Raw genomic sequence first — 18,911 nt, forward strand, 5'->3', positions numbered from 1 at the left:
AAGAGGAAGTAAGTAGCTGATGTTATGGGAGGATAAATAGGTGCCGCCACGCCTCGAGAGCTCAGAGCTCGCATGACTGTGTTAACCGTCTGTTTCCTCTCCCATGCACATGGTCATATAGGCGTTGGTTACAGCTAACCGTGTCTGCAGACTTTGTTCATCTAAATTTCACCACAGTTTGTGTGTCAGTTCTTCTCAGAGAGTCTGCAGGACAGTTTGGTCTGGAAGCTCCTCCTGTGTCCTCGAGGATCAGAGTGTAAAATGAGATGTTTTGTGCCCGTGAACAAAGATCTGCTGAACTTAAAAACCTGATAACGTTCCCCCTCTGAGATCTCCATCATCAGCAGGTAAACAGTGAGATCTGCTCTGAGCTGCTCTGTGAACACAGACCACACTTTGTGCTTTAGACTGTTTGAAACTGCAGCATTCAAACAGTGGCGGATCTAGAAAATGTTACATGCGAGGGCCAGAAGAGGGGGATCAGGTCTATGCAGGATGGCACATACCTCTTCAGTGAAGTATGTGAAAACCCCCTATACACAAATGGAGTACATTTGTGCACAGTAACTGAAAACTCTTCAATATGAGAAGAAGAGAAAGCAACACCAGAAACAGCACACCGTAGACATAACTACCAAAATAAAAGGTTACAACAGCAGAGAATACCTGACATGAAATTAGGGCGCACAGGAGGGCAGGAAACCGGAAACCCAACGAATCAAAGTAAAAGTAAAACTAAGAAACTCTGACAATAAAACTAAAACAGGAGATAAATCAAAACCAAACTCACAATGACATGAACTATGAACACTGTGCAGAAATACAGCAATCACAGGCTTGTTTATTCACTTAATTAACCATTAAGTAAACCGTGTTCGGTATAACCTGCATGAATACCAATCAACTACATTTAATTTGACCAGATTATGATAAATGTAACATTTTACAGTGTATTTATGTAACAAAATACATGGAAAATTTCCCTGTAATGAATTTAGTTAAAGTCAGAATTTAAGGCATGACCTTTTTGGGGGTCCAAACTCAAACTATGAAATAACAGTGAGGACAGTTGATCATATTATTATATTAATACTTTTTCTTTTTATTTAATTATTCATTCGTTTTTATTATTTCACACACACACACACACACACACACACACACACACACACAGCCATCATCTATACAGCTTCTAAACTTACTGTCAGTTTTGCAAAACTAAAACTGTAATTAGGTCAGCTTACATTAATATAAACCCACGTGGATCAACCACGTGTTCCTGAAAGCAGCTCGCTGTCTGCAGTGTCTGTGCTCACTGCTGCTTCTCCTCACTTTCATGTTTAGAGTTCTGCAGAAGGATTTTATTTTGAAGGCTCTGACAGGAAGTTGTGAGGTGTCTCTGTCTAACTTCAGAGGAGGAAACTTTGTTCAGTGCGTCAGCGGTGCTGTGATCGAGCTGCGTGCGCCTGTTCCTCAGAGTTAACGGGACTTTCAGCGGAGAGGAAGATGCTGCTGCGGCTCGTGCTGCAGGTCCTCGGTAAGAAAGCACACACGCAGACTGACACACACACAGTGTGTAACACGAGCTGACTGCATGAAGCCCCTCTGTGTAGTTACTGTGGTCCCTACATGCTGGCTTCATGTGGGGCGGGTCTCCCCGTGACAGCTGAGCTCATCATCCTGATATCTGCTTGTTAAGAAGTGCGTCAGTGCTCGTGTGCGTGTGATTCACGGCAGAAATAAAAGTACTTTGTATAAAAACTGAAAGCTTGTCTCACAATATTAAAAGCCCCGTTTACCATAGAAAGCACTTTAATGTGTCAAAAATGGTTTTTGTTCACAATAACGCCACGTGCACAATCATCTATGTTCAAGTTCACTGATTAATAAAGTTATAACAATCCTAAAACAACAAATAGACATTTTTCTCTTTTTTTATTCAACACCAGATGTTTCTCTGTGTGTTTGTACATTTTTAATGCTTAGTCTCAGAATAACTTGTGTCCTGAATTGCCCCCTTATAGAAATCCCCCTGAACAGGTCCCCTCCCTGGTCCTCTGGTCACATGACTTACAGTAAGGTCCACAGTAAGATCGTCACCCCTGTTTTTGTTTTTCATACATCAGAATGTCTCACTGTGACTGTTACTGTACAAACTGATATCTTTGTACGGTTGGTGATCATTTCATGTCAGGAGATAGAACAAATGTGAAAACTAGGAAATATTAATGCATTATAATATTGTTACTATATTTAAGAAGTATTATATATGCTGGTGGTACCAGGACAAACGTCAGTAAAGGTGTCCATGTAAAAGTGTGTTTAGACGTCGAGGTCAGGTGGTACAGCTGCAGAAGTGTCACTTCATGAAATCAGTATGTTCTTAAAAGCTTTATTACGTTTCTCAAACTGTTTTTAACAGCTGTTATTATGGTTGTTATTTTTATTTCATGGGGTTGAAAAAACTGTCATGAAAAATGTTTCATCTGCTTAATGAGAACTTCCTTCTTTTCTAAGCCCGACACATGAAAGCAAATCAAAATGCACGTTCCCTTTGGTTTAGTCACCCCTGTTATATCCTGTCCACTCGGTTACCTGTGTGTGTGTGTGTGTGTTGTTTTTATGGTTAAAAATTAACTAGCTAAATTTCTTTTATAGATGTCCTTATGATTAATTGAAGGGAGTAAATTTACAAAAAAACAATATTTAAAAAAAAATGAAAATGAAACAAAACCATCCGTCTTCAAAGTCGATGACGCCTTTTCTTTAACAATGCTTGTTTATTAACACGTTCTTCGTTTGCAGATTAAAAGCACTTCATTCCTAACAGATACTAGTCTCAGAACGTTTCACTTCCGTGTTTTTCAGACGTGCATCAAAGTTTTCTTTGATGTTTTTTAAACGTCCTTCGAGTTAGTTTTTGTTGGATGGGAAGAATCCATGTTTGAGTACTTAGCAGAAAACGTGGCTTCTGAAACCACTTTCCCCACGATAAGAACCACTAGAAAAATCCACAGCATACAGGTGATTAGTGTTTTTTGTTGTGTGTGCTTGTGTCTCCTTCCAGTTTCCCAGCATGCCCTGGCTGTGGTGGTGGAGGTGTATGAGGGGGCAAAGTCTGTCCTGCTGCCCTGTCAGTACACAGGTCTTATACTTACGAACCCCACAGTGCTGTGGACTCGCAATGATCTCGACCCCAAATCCGTCCACGTGAGACGAGAGGAAACAGATGATGTAACAGGACAAAACCAGCGTTACAGAGGGCGCACATCAATGAGGCCTGATGCTCTGGACACTTTAGACTTCAGCCTCACTCTGAGAAAACCCCAAATGAGTGATAGTGGCAACTACACCTGCTCCATCAGAAATGAAAGGGCAGAACTGAAACTGACCGACATACAGCTGCATGTCAAAGGTAAGAAACCCAAACAAACAAAGAAAAATGTCAAATTAAAGGTTGATAGAAAAGGAATTTCTTTTGCTGAAAACTGGAAAATGGCATTAACATTTTCCAGATGTAACCAGTCTGCAAACATCAAAATCTCACAGGTAGATTTTTTGGTGTTTCTACTAAATCTGGATGATTTGATTCAGAAGGTTTTACATCCTGTATACGCAGGAAAACCTGCAGCTCACAGGCCTAATAGAGACTGATGTACAACATGTAACAGAGGATGTCATTTTAAGAAGATAAACTTGACCTCTGGAACTATGAATGACAGGATGATAAAGTGCTGCCAGCTGTTCTTTATTCCAGAAGAATCCACTTCCAATCAAGTAGCTTTCATTTATTCATTTATTGAACAGGAAGCAGGGTTATGCATTCATAATGTGAGTGTGGAGGTAGTGTGGTAAGGGGGTGTTATACAAGGGCCAACATGAGAAATTAGTGACGCTCCCTTAACGGCCTCAAGCTTCCACTTGTGGCACGTCTGGAGGAAAGGCAGATAATTTTGAATGTTGTGGATCCAAAACTTGGCACCGCCTCCATCTATGATGGCCCAGGAGCTCCGTTTCTGGGTAGATGACCTGCCACATACCAGCATCAGGCCGCCGCATCAACAACATGTCGGGAGTGATTGAATCAAAATCAGCTACGTTTGAGGGGACATAAACATAACCAGGGGCTTGGAGGTGACGATGCCCTCTACTTTGCTGAGTATGGTCCTAAAGACTTCTTCAGTGACATGCTCCGAGATGGTGTAGAGCTGATTTGATGGAACAAATCTCCCGTTCCCATGAACCACCGTGTGGAGCGTATGGAGGGTTGAAATGGAGATGCTGGCTGGCCAACTGTTTTCAGAGCAGGGCCGAGATGCGATCCTTGACATGACGATGAACACCAGGTGCTGCCATCTGTACTGTGTATGTACCACATGTAGTGAAATGTATATAAAATTTGAATAGACACTGAGGAGTGGAGGCCTACTGTAGGAGAGCTTTGGCTGGACCCTGCAGAATCCAACCAAGTCGTATTTTGGATCCAGATGTGCAGGCTCCACTGGAGTCAGGAAATGTGGGTAATCAGAGCCAATCAGCAACAGTGGTTGAGCTTGATGGAACAGCCCATATGACCAATCATGATCGTGTATGGTAAATGGTCTGCATTTGTATAGCACTTTAATTAGTCCCTAAGGACCCCAAAGCGCTTTACACTACATTCAATCATCCATCCATTCACACACTGGTGATGGCAGCTACATTGTAGCCACAGCTGCCCTGAGGCACTGACAGAGGCGAGGCTGCCGGACACTGTCGCCACTGACCACCACCAGTAGGCAAACATGGGGTTAGTATCTTGCCCAACGGGGCAGCCTGGGCTCAAACCACTGACCTTCTGATTAGTGGCTGACCTGCTCTGTCACCTGAGCTACAGTGTATGTCTCTATCTTTATTTACACACATGTTCTGTTGCTTGTTAGTGATTACTAAAGGTAGCACTGTGAAGACTATTTATATGGATTTTATAGTGTCCAGTTTAGTTACCATTTTAAACAAAAAGAGAGAGAATCATGATATTTATATATTATTAATATGTATTTTTACTGGTAGCAGAGATCAGAGCACGTCAGTTCTCTCGTTACCATGAGCATGGCTGCTGCTGCTTCTGATATTATGGTTCATTTTCCTCGTAGATCAGCAGGTGGAGGTGAAGGTGGAGGAAGGGTCAGACTCTGTCATCCTGCCCTGCAAAACAACACCTGAACTGCCTGAAAAGGCCACAGTGGAGTGGACTCGCCCCGACCAAGAACTCACTATGGTCCATTTGTATGTAAACAGAAGTGACCATCCTAAACATGTAGACAACCTTTACTGTGGTCGCGCAAAGATGAACAAAGACCTGCTGAGAACTGGAGACCTCAGTCTGACCCTGAAATACCCCACAGAGAGAGACAGTGGAGGATACATCTGCACCATCCACAGGGACAAAGACATCCTGAGACAGAAAGTAGTGCTGCAGGTCAAAGGTCAGAGATGTGGAAAAACATCAGGGGTCAGTGCAGGAGATTGAGGTTCAACAATCATGTTGATATTGTTTCATGTTTCTCAACAGAACCATTTCCGTCCTGGGCCACAGCTCTCCTGGTTTTTCTTGTTCTTCTTCTAGTAGTTTCTGCGGGTCTTTTATTTCAATTCCGTCATTATTTGGTGTCAGGTGAGTGTCTCCTCCTACACTACCCATAATGCCGATGGTTAGCAGAGCTGAAGAGAAACTTCCAGGTTTGTTCTGGAAGTCAGAAAACCTCCTTCAGACTCAGTCATTGATCAGTGAACTCAATCAAAACCCTCTGTTCACTTGGAAAAATGTGCTGACAGTAAATAAGCTCAGTCCAGAAGAAGTGTAATAATAACAATTTTCAAGAACATCAGTGAGGTGCAGATTGTTTGCCATATTTGGTTAAAGGTGCCTTAGTGAGTTGCACTTCAATGAAAAGTACTCATATGAATGGGGATTGAAATTTTTACTCAACAAGACAAAGATGATGTTTTTTATAAGGAAAAGGTAGAAAATGAGGTCAGGCACAAGTTACAAGATCAAGTTAAATGTTATGCGATTTAAACAGTTCAAGTTTGTGGTTTGAAACAATGATGTGGATAATACATTTTAGTAAGGTGTTAAATATGAGATGGTTCATATGAGCAGCAGACAGGATTTCTCTCAGAGCTCTGTAGACTGTGTTGATCAGATGAGTGTTGGACCGTAGATGTGTACTATTTAATTCAGCAGCAGACAGTAGGTTCACATTAATGGAAAAGAAGAGCAAAGATAGAGTTTTAACTTTAAACTCACATACGATGCAGGCATACATTTCTGTTCTGTCCAAATCTATAAATAAAAGAATACATGTGATCAAACCAGCTCAGCATTCATTGTTCCAGAGTTTCATGTTAAAGCAGGAAAAGGGTTAAAGATGAATGTTCAGTATACACAGGTCACAGTACTGTTAGCTGCTCAGTGGGTAGAAAATATGAGACCGTTAATACTTTATTCATCCCCGAGGGAAATCGGGTTAAGGCTGCCAGCCTCGTCAGCGCCATCTTACCCTCCAACCATACATACATTACACAAACATCACATGGACAGGTCAGAGAGGTAAACAATGGAAAATGCACAACATGAGGAAAGACGAGGAGAAAAATAACTCCCCCAGACTGAGCTCCAACTGGGAGATCAGGGGGTGAGTGTAGGTGTGCGTCAGTGTACATGCGTATGTGTGTGTCTTCTGTGTTCAACCGAGAGAAAGTGTCCCTTCACCCGGTTAAGCTAAAGTCAACAATCTTCTTCAATGCGGGCGGCCTTGAATGAGGGGAGAGAGAGTCACAACAAACAGTCTTATTATCTAAAGGAGAGTTTTGTTTTTCCCGTCAGCTTTTGCCTTGAGCATCCAGCTGGAGCCAGGGGGGCCGCATGAGATGAAGATGGTAGTTGTTTTGGTTAGGGCGAAAAAACTGCATCCAATTTTACAGCTGGTGTAACGTCCGTCACTGGTCACCAGGTCTCTTAATTCCCGTTGTTCTTCTTCAAGATCTTATCCATAATGTCTTCCAAAAACACAGTCTGAGTGCTCACAGCCCATCGTCTATCATGTCGGCCAGCCTTGTGGGATTTTAAACAGCTTCATCTGCTTCTTGTTCTTTTATAAGCCAGCTCCAATCAGCCTGAACTCTGTTACCATAGTTCCAAATTGGTAGATGTCGTTCAATGTCCTCCATCAAGAGTGTCGCCAGACACACGACGCAACCGACCATCGAGTATCCAGAAGCAAACGTCTCCGCAGCACAATCGGGCTCTCCCAAGCGAGACTATACAAAAGACATGAGAAGCTGAGCAGGAAAGATGAGGGAGAGGAAGAAGGAGAAAGTGCGACCGCCTCCATCAAGAGCCAAGAGACAAGATCAATAATTTGTTGGGATTTAGGTTTATCAAGAAATGAGAGCTGCTCCATCCAGAGTGGGATGGATGCCATCTCTTCTAACAAGACCAAGTTTCCTCCAGAAAGATTCACAATTATCCATAAAGCCCACATCGTTTTTTGGACACTACTCAGACAGACAGCAATTTAAGGCGAACATGCGGCTAAACATGCAATTCAATATCATTTTTAGTGACCACCTGTCACCGGGTGTCATTACTGCTGACGTGAATTACAATTTTACTGAATTTATGTTTACCTTTTGTCAGCAGTTTCAAATTTCTGTGCTGTGGTTTGCTTCCGTCCTTCAGTTTTCTCTACACCTCTGAAAACCTGCTGCTGTCTGTGTTTGCTGTTCTTTCAGTGATTCCAGTGAAGGTGGAGGTGGAGGAGGGGGCGGAGACTGTCCAGCTGCCCTTCAAAACCACAAAACACCTGTCGGGGGAAGTTCAAGTGATATGGGAACGTTACGAGCCGTTCCAGAAGGCTCACGTGTTTACAAACGGCCCAAACCAATTTGAAGAACAGCACGAGGTTTACAAAGACCGAACTGTGATGAACAAAGACCTGCTGGAAACTGGAGACCTCAGTCTGACCCTGAAACAGCCCACAGAGAGAGACAGTGGAGAGTACAAGTGTTTGGTGTGGAGGAAGGGAACCTTCATCAGAAAGAAAACCGTGAAGCTCAAAGTCAAAGGTTGGTTTGTCTGTTTGTTTGTTGGCTTGTGTGATTGTGTCTGACTGTCTCGAGTCTCCTCTGCAGGTCCAGGATCAAACAGGGGACATCAGGACCAGAAGCTGCTCCATTGATCGGACTCTGAGTTTTACCCTCACCACTCGCCTTTTTGTTCATTTAGTGAGTTTTAATGTCACAGCGTGATAATACAGGAACACACGTTTCACTTTTAAGTCCAGTCACATCCTCAGTCTGTCTTTGATGTGTGTGATCAGCTATTGTTCGACGTTCCTCATCTGATTCTCACCATCTTTACAGTCTGTGCTGTTTAACCTTTTTAAGCCATTTTTGGGCTTTTTCTGCACTTTAATTAAACACTTTTAAATAAAGGTTTTACTTCACTTATCCTTTGGTTTTCTTGTGTCTTTTGTATGCATTATGTTGCACACATAGTCTAGTGTTACCTTTGTGTTTATTTGGGGGTTTTGTTTGTTGTCATTCAAAGCTTTGTGTGTATTTGACTTTTGCAAGTTAAAATGAAGAAAATATTTTGGTATTAAGAAAAAGTCCCAAAGTAATTGTTGCAACAGAAGGTTGTTATTTTTACATTGTGATGGAAATGGAGAGCGGGACCAACTAAGTGGAACCAGTGGGCTGTGAGGTGTTGCACCTGGAACTCCTAAGATGAGGGACCCGTGCTCTCCTCAGAGGAAGAGAAATGAGAGGCCTGTGTGTTTGTTCCACTGACAACTTCTGCTGTTTTTCACCTGCTTGTCTTGAGGCAACTGTCATCATGATTTATAAATAAAACTGAGTTGAACTGTTTGGGTTCACAGTGCACTGAATGCATCATTTGCTACTGTGGTGTAACCAGTGTTAGGACCATGTGACCTGCCCAGAGTGTACAGCTGGAAATGAGCAGCTTAACTACAATCTGACTGGTTTCCATCACTATGTTTCTGATTCATTTACATTAACTCACATGTACCTTCATGCACGGGCTGTTTATAGCCCAGATGTGTGTTTAACCTCAAACATAAACTCATTTTAGACATTGTTTTCACACTGTGTCTATCGGCTCTGTAGGCCCATGTTTCCAGAGTGTGGAGGACATGTTCTCTGTCTGTTCTCAACTTTCTACGAGCCTCCAGTCATCCTCTGCGACAGAGGAGACAATTAAATGAAGTTAGTGGAAAATATTTAGTAACAGAAACACGTCCTCCTCCCTCTGTAAAACATGTGTGAAGGACTGCAGAGTGATCATCTCCAACATGGCGCGAGCTCATTAGCTAAAACCAAACTCAAGCTTTAAACTTCTTAAACACGCTGTACTCCTTTTACAAATTATTCCAAACATTTTCTTAGTAATTATAATAGTTAATTTTTTAAACATTATTAATTTGTGTTTTTTAACACATAAGAACTGCAGCAGGAGTCAAAGAATAAAACTCAAAAAACAAAGTCATGAGCTTGAAGAGTTGAATTTTATTTTTAAAGCTATAAAAACATTTTTCATAGGTTGAAAACTTATTGTCAGTTTTGCAGAACTTCAACATTTCTATTAGAGAGACTAAAACTGACGTCCTCCCTTTCAAACCTTCTTTTCAGCTTCAGGTTCCAGCAGAATATAAATCCACATGTTGCTAAAAGCTGTCAGTAGTCTGTGTGAGACATGCTGTAACGCTTCTCCTCCGAGTTTAATGTTGAAAGTCCTTTTCTGTAAAGGATTTTATTTTGAAGGAACTCAGAAGGGTCTTCTTATCAGGAAACTTTTCGTCGTGCACCAAAGCCTGCAGTGCAGCGAACACCACAGTGATATCTGACTAAAGGTTTTTCCCAGAGAAGGAGATGCTGCTGCTGTTGTTCGTGCTGCTGGTACTTGGTGAGAGCGCTCTTTAAATGCACACACACACACACACACACACACACACACACACACAGACACACAGACACACACACACACACACACACACACACACGGTTATTTAAAATAATTTGAAGTGTGTAACATGTATAACTACTCACTGCAGTTACTTTACTCCTGCTGAAACCTGCAGGCTTCATGCTCATGATCCTGGTATCTGCTCATCTGTTTAAGAAATGTTCCTGTCCTGTCTCACTAATAGTACCACAGTACTGCCTGTAGTGAAGTTTGGCCACATTAAAGGTTATAAAAGAAGCCTGGTGCCAGATCTATTGTAGCTTCAGCTAAATAAATGGGAACAGTGTGTTTTTGCAGCAGGTCAGTTTAACAAAGTGCTCATAATGTCAGATGTATTAGTTGTGTTGTGTAGTCCCCACACTGGTTCATCCTGGTGCCTTTTTAAGCTTCACTGATTCACAGGTCATTGTTAAACTTAACAAACAACATTTAGTTTTTGGTTTATTTGTAACAGTTTGTTCCGAACGCACAAACGTGCTCTGGTCTTTTTAAATTGAGGACTTTTGGCTGTGCAGTGTTCCAGGTGTGTCAAAGCACCAGATGTCTCATATGGAAGACCAAGAGATTCACACACATTGACATAAAGCTTTTTTGATTTGGTGTTTAATTGTACAGTAAAATACAGATTAGTAAATACATGTAGGAATTTTTTTTAAAATTTACTTTGGAGACTGACCTGAATTTTTTTCTACGCTCCTGTTTGAACCATCAGCTCTGCTTTAGCATTACTAACAGGTGTGTGTGCTCGTACAAAGGACTTTTAGCTCCAGCATTCACACTCTGTGCAACATTGAACCTCTTAAGCTAATGTGCTAAAACAGCTAATGCTAGCATCAGTGCATGTTTGTGTTACTCTAACCGAGGGGTCCCCAATCCCAGTCCACGAGGGCCGGTGTCCCTGCAAGCTTTGGATGTGTCCTTGAGCCATCACAGCTGTTTTAAATTGATAAATTACCTCCTCAACATGTCTTGAAGTTCTCCAGAGGCTGGTAATGAACTAATCATGTGATTCATGTGTGTTGACTCAGGGTGAGATCTAAAACCTGCAGGGACACCGGCCCTCGAGGACTGGGAGTGGGGACCCCTGCTCTAACCAATCAGAGAGCTCCTTTCATCACACTGCATGGCTGATTTGTTAACTGATTTCATAGTTATTTTCAAAAACATCTTTAAAAACTGAAAATTGAAAAAGTACTTTTTGCATTGAGAGTTTAGCTTTTTTAAACTTCATCTTCAAATTGAAATCCTTATTACTGGAGTGATAGTGAATCTAGAAATATTCACTATCAGTGATTCTTCTTTTAATTAAATTATCACACAATAATTAACTTTGTAAGTGTCCAAATAAATAAAAGAAAAATAATTAGCAGATTCCCACCCTCATACATTTTGTGATGAAGACGTACACACACTCTCTCTCACACACACCACGATAAGATTTAAGTGGATTTATGTAGCTGTGAATTTTTAGATGTTTGTTTTCCAGATGTTGTACATTTGTTGTTGTTTTTTCTCTTACCAATAGAGCAGTTGGCGATATGCTGTTCATTTCTATTTGTGCTCATTTATTACATCTGCGTCTCCTCCACCCCATGTTTTCCTCCTGCCTGTCCTGCCTTAGACATCATCATACTGTACACCAGATATATTTTAATAACTGAAACAACACATATAGAAATTCAGAAATAAAAAGATAAAAGAAACACATGAACCAGAGGAGACAGAGCTGATCTTGGCAACAGAGCATTCGCATCATAATTCTGATGCTGCTGCAGAAGATTTAAGAAGGAGAGAAGAAAATTCACGAGTCGATGAATTTACTGATGCACTGTAAGTTCTGAGTTCACTGCAGCATCTGGCCTTTCTGTGTGGAGCTTGCATGTTCTCCTCCTGTATGAGTGGGTTCTCTCAGGGTTTCCTCCCACAGTCCAAAGACATGCAGTCAGTGGGGTTGAGGTTAATCTGTGATTTTAATTTGCCCGTAGGTGTGAATGGTTGTCTGTCTCTGTGTCAGACTAATGGGTCTAATTGCATAATTACATATCCACTATCTGTGGCTATCCATTAGATAGCTTGACTTCATCTCGTGCAGTCTTTCACCGGTTCATGGGAAACCCAGTCAGGAATTTTCTGTTATCTGAAACGTAGCTGCTGCAGCGCAGCTACACTTTCTACACCTGTGTATGTAGGTCAGGGGTCACTGAGCTTACCGAGCCAATAATTAGTTCTAAAGGGTTTAGAATCAATAACATGACAACAAATTTATGCACCTGTCTGATTTTGTTTAAACAATTATAGCACACTTTCTGTTAATCCAAGTGTGTGTGTCTCCTATATGATATATTTAACTGACATTTTTATTGGAACAACCAACGATTTATACAGGAAAATAATGACTATTAACAAGGTTGCCAAAACTTTTCATCCCACTGTATGGAAAAGCTCTTTTTTAGAGCTTTATTATTTCACACATACAAATATTAAACCTTTCCACACTTGCTCAGATGTAGGGAGAGAAAAATCAGGGGGATTTCAGTCTCTTTCTATCCTCATTATATGGCTAATTATAGTTAATTAGTGTTTTTTGTGTTTGTCTCCTTCCAGTTTCCCAGCATGTCCTGGCTGTGGTGGTGGAGGTGTATGAGGGGGCAAAGTCTGTCCTGCTGCCCTGTCAGTACACAGGTTTTGTAGTTGAGGACCCCACAATGATATGGACTCGCACTGATCTCAACCCCAAATCTGTCCATCTGAGACAAGAAGAAACTGATGATCTGAGCGGACAAAACCAGCGTTACAGCGGGCGCACGTCAATGAGGCCTGATGCTCTGGACACTGGAGACTTCAGCCTCACTCTGAGAAACCCCCGACCGACTGATAGTGGCGACTACACCTGCTCCATCCACACTGGAAGGGAGGAACTGAAACTGACAGACGTACAGCTGCATGTCAAAGGTCAAAAACCCCAATAACGTCTGTAATTACAAGTCAAAGATGAGTACAGTGCTGACACAGGTCAGAGGTCACAGTAAAAGGTAGTAGAAAGGGGCTAAACCTAAAAAATGACAGAAACATTTTCTAAACGCAACCAGTCTGGAAACATCAAAACAAAACTGGAGAGACAAAGAGACCATGACTGGGGAAATCTGAGGTAAACCAACATGAGCACACTGAGGACAGGACACAGAGACAGGCTGACTAAATGAAGTCAGATGCACTAAAATAATACAAAAGTCATATAAAATAAAATGTAAATACAATAGAAAACTCAAATATGAACATTTTATAATTCCAGCTCAATGACTGGGTCAAAGACACAGGACCATCACAAACACAGATGCTTTGATTATCATCAGTGTGACTGCTGCTGCTCATGTTGTGGTTTCTTGTCCTCTCAGACCAGCAGGTGGAGGTGAAGGTGGAGGAAGGCTCAGACTCCGTCATCCTGCCCTGCAACACAACACCTGACCTGCCTGAGGACACCACAGTGAAGTGGACTCACTCTGACCGAGAACTCATGATGGTCCATGGGTGTTCAAATGGAAGCGACCACCAGGACGACCTTTACTGTGGTCGCACGAAGATGAACGAAGACCTGCTGAGAACTGGAGACCTCAGTCTGACCCTGAAATACCCCACAGAGAGAGACGGTGGAGGATACATCTGCACCATCTACAGGGACAAAGACATCCTGAGACAGAAAGTAGTGCTGCAGGTCAAAGGTCAGACATGTAGCTACAGGTCAGAGGTCAGAGCAGATTGAGTACAGCGTTCAGCAGTCATGTGATATTGTTTTGTTTGTCCACAGAACCGTTTCCGTCCTGGGCCACAGTTCTCCTGGTGTTCCTGCTTCTTCTTGTAGTTGTTTCTGCGAGTCTTTTGTTTCATTTCCGTCATGCCTTGGTGTCAGGTGAGTCTCTCATACTACACTACCCATAATGCATATAGTTAGCCTCCTCTGGGGTTTCTTGACTTGTTCCGCTAATTTATTCATTAATATGTAAATATTGAATTTGCATATTAATGATCAAAGTCACAGCCCATTGTTCATCTTACTGCTATCTTACTCCGTACAGTTGTCTATACATGTTTCTGTACATCGTTACCTGCATATACAAACTTCAGTTGCTTATGTAAATAGGACCACTTTGTGTTTTCCTTTTATATTTTACATCCCCTTGCTATAAGAGTTGTGTAACACCCACATTTCTCATTCGTGGGAGTTTTTTGTATTCTTTTTCAATTCCACCAGTAAGATTGGGGAAACCTTTTTCCATTACATTAGCCTGTCCCTGCTGGTGGTGTCGTTCAAACAGGAAACAAGTCTTTGTTAGTCTGTAGATGTTGGAGGAGCTCCTCTCAGAGAGTCTGCAGGACAGTTTGGTCTGAAAGCTCCTCCTGTGTCCTCGAGGATCAGAGTGTAAAATGAGAAGTGAACAAACACCTGCTGAACTTTGACCTCCAGGAGAAAACCTGATAGCGTTCCCCCTGTGAGAACAGCGAGATCTGCTCTGAGCTGCTCCGTAAACACAAATCAGACTTTGTGTGTTAGATTGTTTGAACCTACAGCATTCAGTGAATCTACAGATGGATGATTCAAACAGGACATGGCATTTCTCTACACCTCTGAAAGCCTGCTGCTGTCTGTGTTTGCTGTTCTTTCAGTGATTCCGGTGAAGGTGGAGGTGGAGGAGGGGGCGGAGTCTGTCCAGCTGCCCTTCAAAACAACAAAACACCTGTCGGGGGAAGTTCAAGTGATATGGGAACGTTACGAGCCGTTCCAGAAGGCTCACGTGTTTACAAACGGCCCAAACCAATTTGAAGAACAGCAGGAGGTTTACAAAGACCGAACTGTGATGAACAAAGACCTGCTGGAAACTGGAGACCTCAGTCTGACCCTGAAACAGCCCACAGAGAGAGACAGTGGAGAGTACAAGTGTTTGGTCTGGAGGAAGGGAACCTTCATCAGAAAGAAAACCGTGAAGCTCAAAGTCAAAGGTTGGTTTGTCTGTTTGTTTGCTGGCTTGTGTGATTGTGTCTGACTGTCTCGTGTCTCCTCTGCAGGTCCAGGATCAAACAGAGGACATCAGGACCAGAAGCAGCTCCATTGATCCGACTCCTCTGACGGCTGATTGATCAGTGTTACGACTGCTGTCGTAATGTTGTCTCTCATGTGCAAATGTAAGTGTGCAGGTGCATTTCTGTCATTGGTGGATCCCGGAGACGGTGCCTGCTGATTGGCTAACTACATGGAGTCAAAGGAGCTTGCAAAGAAAAGCGTCTGGACTTCTTTAAGTTACTTGAAGACGTTTCACCTCTCATCCGAGAGGCTTCTTCAGTTCTAAGGTCAAATGGTGGAGAGTCCCAGATATAAACCTGGTGGGAGTGTCCCCCCACAGAGGGACAAACAGACACTTCACAAGCGCATGGCACAACACAGAAGAGCCACCTCCACAGGACAAGATTCAGCTGTCCATCTGCATCTTAAGGATAAAGGACACTCTTTCGAGGATGCCAATGTTCACATTTTGGACAGAGAGGACAGATGGTTTGAAAGAGGAGTGAAAGAAGCCATCTATGTCCACTGTGAGCGACCATCTTTGAACAGAGGCGGTGGTTTACGACACCAACTCTCTGCCATCTATAATCCAGTTTTGAGATCCCTTCCCAGACGCCTTAACGCCCACTCACACCCTGGGCTATCTGACCTCAGGAATTCGCATGATAAGGTGGGGCCAGGTTTCACAATGAACTCACCTGAAACTCTGGCTGATTGGGAACCACACCCAGTTCCACACCTTGGCTCAGGCGATTAGAGGATCATCAGGGGGTCCTTTTGTCCCTCTGTGGGGGGACACTCCCACTAGGTTTATATCTGGGACTCTCCACCATTTGACCTTAGAACTGAAGAAGCCTCTCGGATGAGAGGTGAAACGTCTTCAAGTAACTTAAAGAAGTCCAGACGCTTTTCTTTGCAAGCTCCTTTGACTACGATGACCTGGATGACTGAGAATCTTCACAGACATACTAACTACATGGAGACAACATATTTACATAGGAGCATGTAGGGGTGGACTGCCTTTGTATTTGATCACTGTTTTCTCCTGTTTTTGTCAGTTTTGGAGGTAAGCTGCTGTCATTTAATTTATTTGAGTATGTTGTTTGTATCCTTGTCTCAGGGACCAAGCAGTAAAGTATAAAGGACACAGGTGTTTAATTTTAAAAAATGGGGTTTTATTGACTCAAAAGTATAAAAAGATATTTAACAAAACTTAAACAGGCAGACCAGCAAAACAGGTCAACTCAATAGACTAAGCTCAAGATAAGAATTAACAAAACCTCAAACAAACATAAGACAGACTGACCTCCTGAAACGACACACGGGGGAACGTTAATACTGGTTTAGCTAAACCACATGACACACGGGGGAACGTTAATACTGGTTTAGCTAAACCACATGACACACGGGGGAAAAAATGGCTGCCATGTAACCAACTAATACAAAACAATTAAACAAACTTGAAACACCCTCCAGGCAATGAAGCACGACGGCTGTCAGTGGTACTTCAGCTCTCCCACACCTTTGCCAGACAGGAGAGAAACCCCAGGTGACTCAAACACAGAAAGATGTATTAATATAAAACAGAACTTTGACCTTGCAGTGTTCATATGTGTGCACGCCTTCTAAACATTGGAAGGTGTAATAAAAACAAATAATAAAGAAACAATATTGGACAATGAGTAGAATATATTTAAAGTAGTGACTGCAAAGCAAACTAAAGTGAAGTAATGCTGAGGTGTGGCTCATCCTGTGCAGCCATCACACCTTGAGCCCCGTTTGTTTGTTGTATTGCTGTTAGTTCCACCCCGAAGCTGAAGTCCGCTCCTTTGTGTTGAACCCACTCATTGTAAATGAATCGCCATCAAAATGTACTAATTATGTGATGTGCTGCTCACGGTCACACAGGGATGGATCACCCGTATATTATGGTCTGGCCTCGGCTAGACGGGCTGTAACCATCAGTTTGATCTGTGTGACTGATCAGTGATGTCAGCATGATCACAGGTCCATAGTAACCATAGTAATGCTTTTTGTTCTCACTCGCCTTTTTTAACTTGTCAAGTTGGTTTTGATCTAAAATATTATGATAATTATTGTTCTATGAATTTAACCTCGGTCGTAACAATTTAATCTGATCCAGTGTTGTTGTTCTGCTGTGGTGATGGAGCGGCTGCTCCTGACTACAGATGGATGATTCAAACATGGCACACAGAGAAGAAGGAGTAGAAGAAGAAAGCTGAATGCCTGTAATGGTGATCTGCATGGATCAGAGCAACAGTGAGAAAACATGGAGGAACCTTTAAGGCAGCGGTCCCCAACCCCCGGGCCTCGGACCGGTACCAGTCCGTGAGTCGTTTGGTACCAGGCCGCGAGAGTTGAGGCTCAGGTGTGAAATGTATAGTTTTCAGGGTTTTTATCGGTTTTCAGCGTTATTTTGTTATCGTTTTTATGTTAACTCGGTTTTCCTTTTCACGTGTGTTATGAATAAATCTTCGTTTTTTCGGTACCGGTACTAGTTTTATTTTGTTGTATTTATCCGCGACACCTTAAAGGCCGGTCCGTGAAAATATTGTCGGGCATAAACCGGTCCGTGGAGCAAAAAAGGTTGGAGACCACTGCTTTAAGGAACAATGTCAAGACAGAAAAACAGGAAACACACTGCTGAGCTTCAGATTCAGAGTCTGAAACAGCAACAAAACACTGCCAGTAAACACAAATCAACTATTTAGTGTGTAGTGTATATGTTGAGCTCTGAATGTGTGTAAGAGTCCAGCAGACAGTCTGATCCAGTTTGGCTCTGCTGAAGTCTGGATGTAGATCATGGAGGAGTTTCTCACTTCAGGCTCTGATCCTGTTCTTACACACTGAGGTTTTGTCTCGTTTTCTTCGTCCTGCTAAGCTGTTCATGTTCATCACTACAGAGGGAACAAATACACTCAGGAAGCAGCTCATCTGAGGTCATTTGATCATCAGGTTGATTTGGATTCATTGAACATGATGGTATTGCTTTTTGAAGTATGATCATATTGATGGTAAGTCATAACACAGACAGCTGCTCTGACTTTCTAGATTTCTTTCTTTCTCTTTATGTACCCCTAAATTACAACAACAGTCGTCTCAAGATGCTTTAAACTCTAAGTCTGTGTAGTGTCTCAGTCATCCAGGTCATGGTCGTCTAAGCAGTTTGGAAAAAAGTGAACATAGAGTATGCTGTGCAGAGCAGCGAGCAGTTCTCAGACCTCTGGAGACACCAAGCAGCCACTTTATGCTCTCTCTTTCTAGTCCCTGTCAGGACTCTTGCTGCAGCATTTTGGATTAGCTGAAGGCTTTTCAGGGAGTTTTTAGGACTTCCTGATAAGAATGAATTACAGTCGTCCAGCCTGGAAGTAATAAATGCATGAACTAGTTTTTCAGCGTCACTCTGAGACAGGATATTTCTAACTTTAGAGATGTTGTGCAAATGGAAGAAAGCAGTCTTACATATTTGCAAGTGTTATCTGGCTTCATGGTTAAAGCTGGGTGTCATCTGCATAGCAGTGCACACCTGTTCAACCACTCACGTTCATTTCACTGTGATGTGCATTAAAATGAAGCTCCACAGGCTGTTGGACAGTAAGCTTTATAGTTTCAGTTGGTCCAGTTTAATGTGCAGCCATCACCGGAGAAATAATCAGCAGCACTGAGCGCGCTCAGCAACAAAACCATTATTTCACTGCTCTGTGCTTTAAATCAGCAGGTTAATGATTTGCTGCAGCACTCGTTTTCACAATAGTGTTCTTTTATAGACTTTTCATCCCTATCTGATAATGTGTTTTAGTA

At 42.3% G+C, this 18,911-nt stretch overlaps 2 protein-coding genes across 4 annotated transcripts in view; one reads left to right on the forward strand and one right to left on the reverse strand.

Moving 5' to 3' along the window:
• The window catches only part of LOC148103190 (butyrophilin-like protein 2), a 30,386-nt gene extending 22,080 nt beyond the window's left edge, over positions 1-8,306 (forward strand). Inside the window, exons 1-6 of one of the 3 annotated variants that reach the window (XM_087838547.1) lie at positions 948-1,537; positions 3,068-3,415; positions 5,136-5,468; positions 5,555-5,656; positions 7,780-8,112; positions 8,179-8,306. In XM_087838547.1, the coding sequence (XP_087694673.1) occupies positions 1,507-1,537; positions 3,068-3,415; positions 5,136-5,468; positions 5,555-5,656; positions 7,780-8,112; positions 8,179-8,225 (1,194 nt within the window). In that variant the 5' untranslated portion in view covers positions 948-1,506 and the 3' untranslated portion in view covers positions 8,226-8,306. Of the gene's footprint in view, positions 1-947; positions 1,538-2,923; positions 3,416-5,135; positions 5,469-5,554; positions 5,657-7,779; positions 8,113-8,178 lie in introns of those variants that run through there. The other 2 variants (XM_087838546.1, XM_087838543.1) reach the window with 2 other exon arrangements.
• LOC102789482 (methylglutaconyl-CoA hydratase, mitochondrial-like) overlaps positions 1-18,911 on the reverse strand; it is a 674,272-nt gene that overhangs the window by 529,686 nt on the left and 125,675 nt on the right. The window lies entirely within an intron of this gene.

The sequence above is a fragment of the Neolamprologus brichardi genome, chromosome 3 (genome assembly GCF_056152115.1).
Source record: "Neolamprologus brichardi isolate AB-2024 chromosome 3, ASM5615211v1, whole genome shotgun sequence".
Lineage (NCBI taxonomy): Eukaryota > Metazoa > Chordata > Actinopteri > Cichliformes > Cichlidae > Neolamprologus > Neolamprologus brichardi.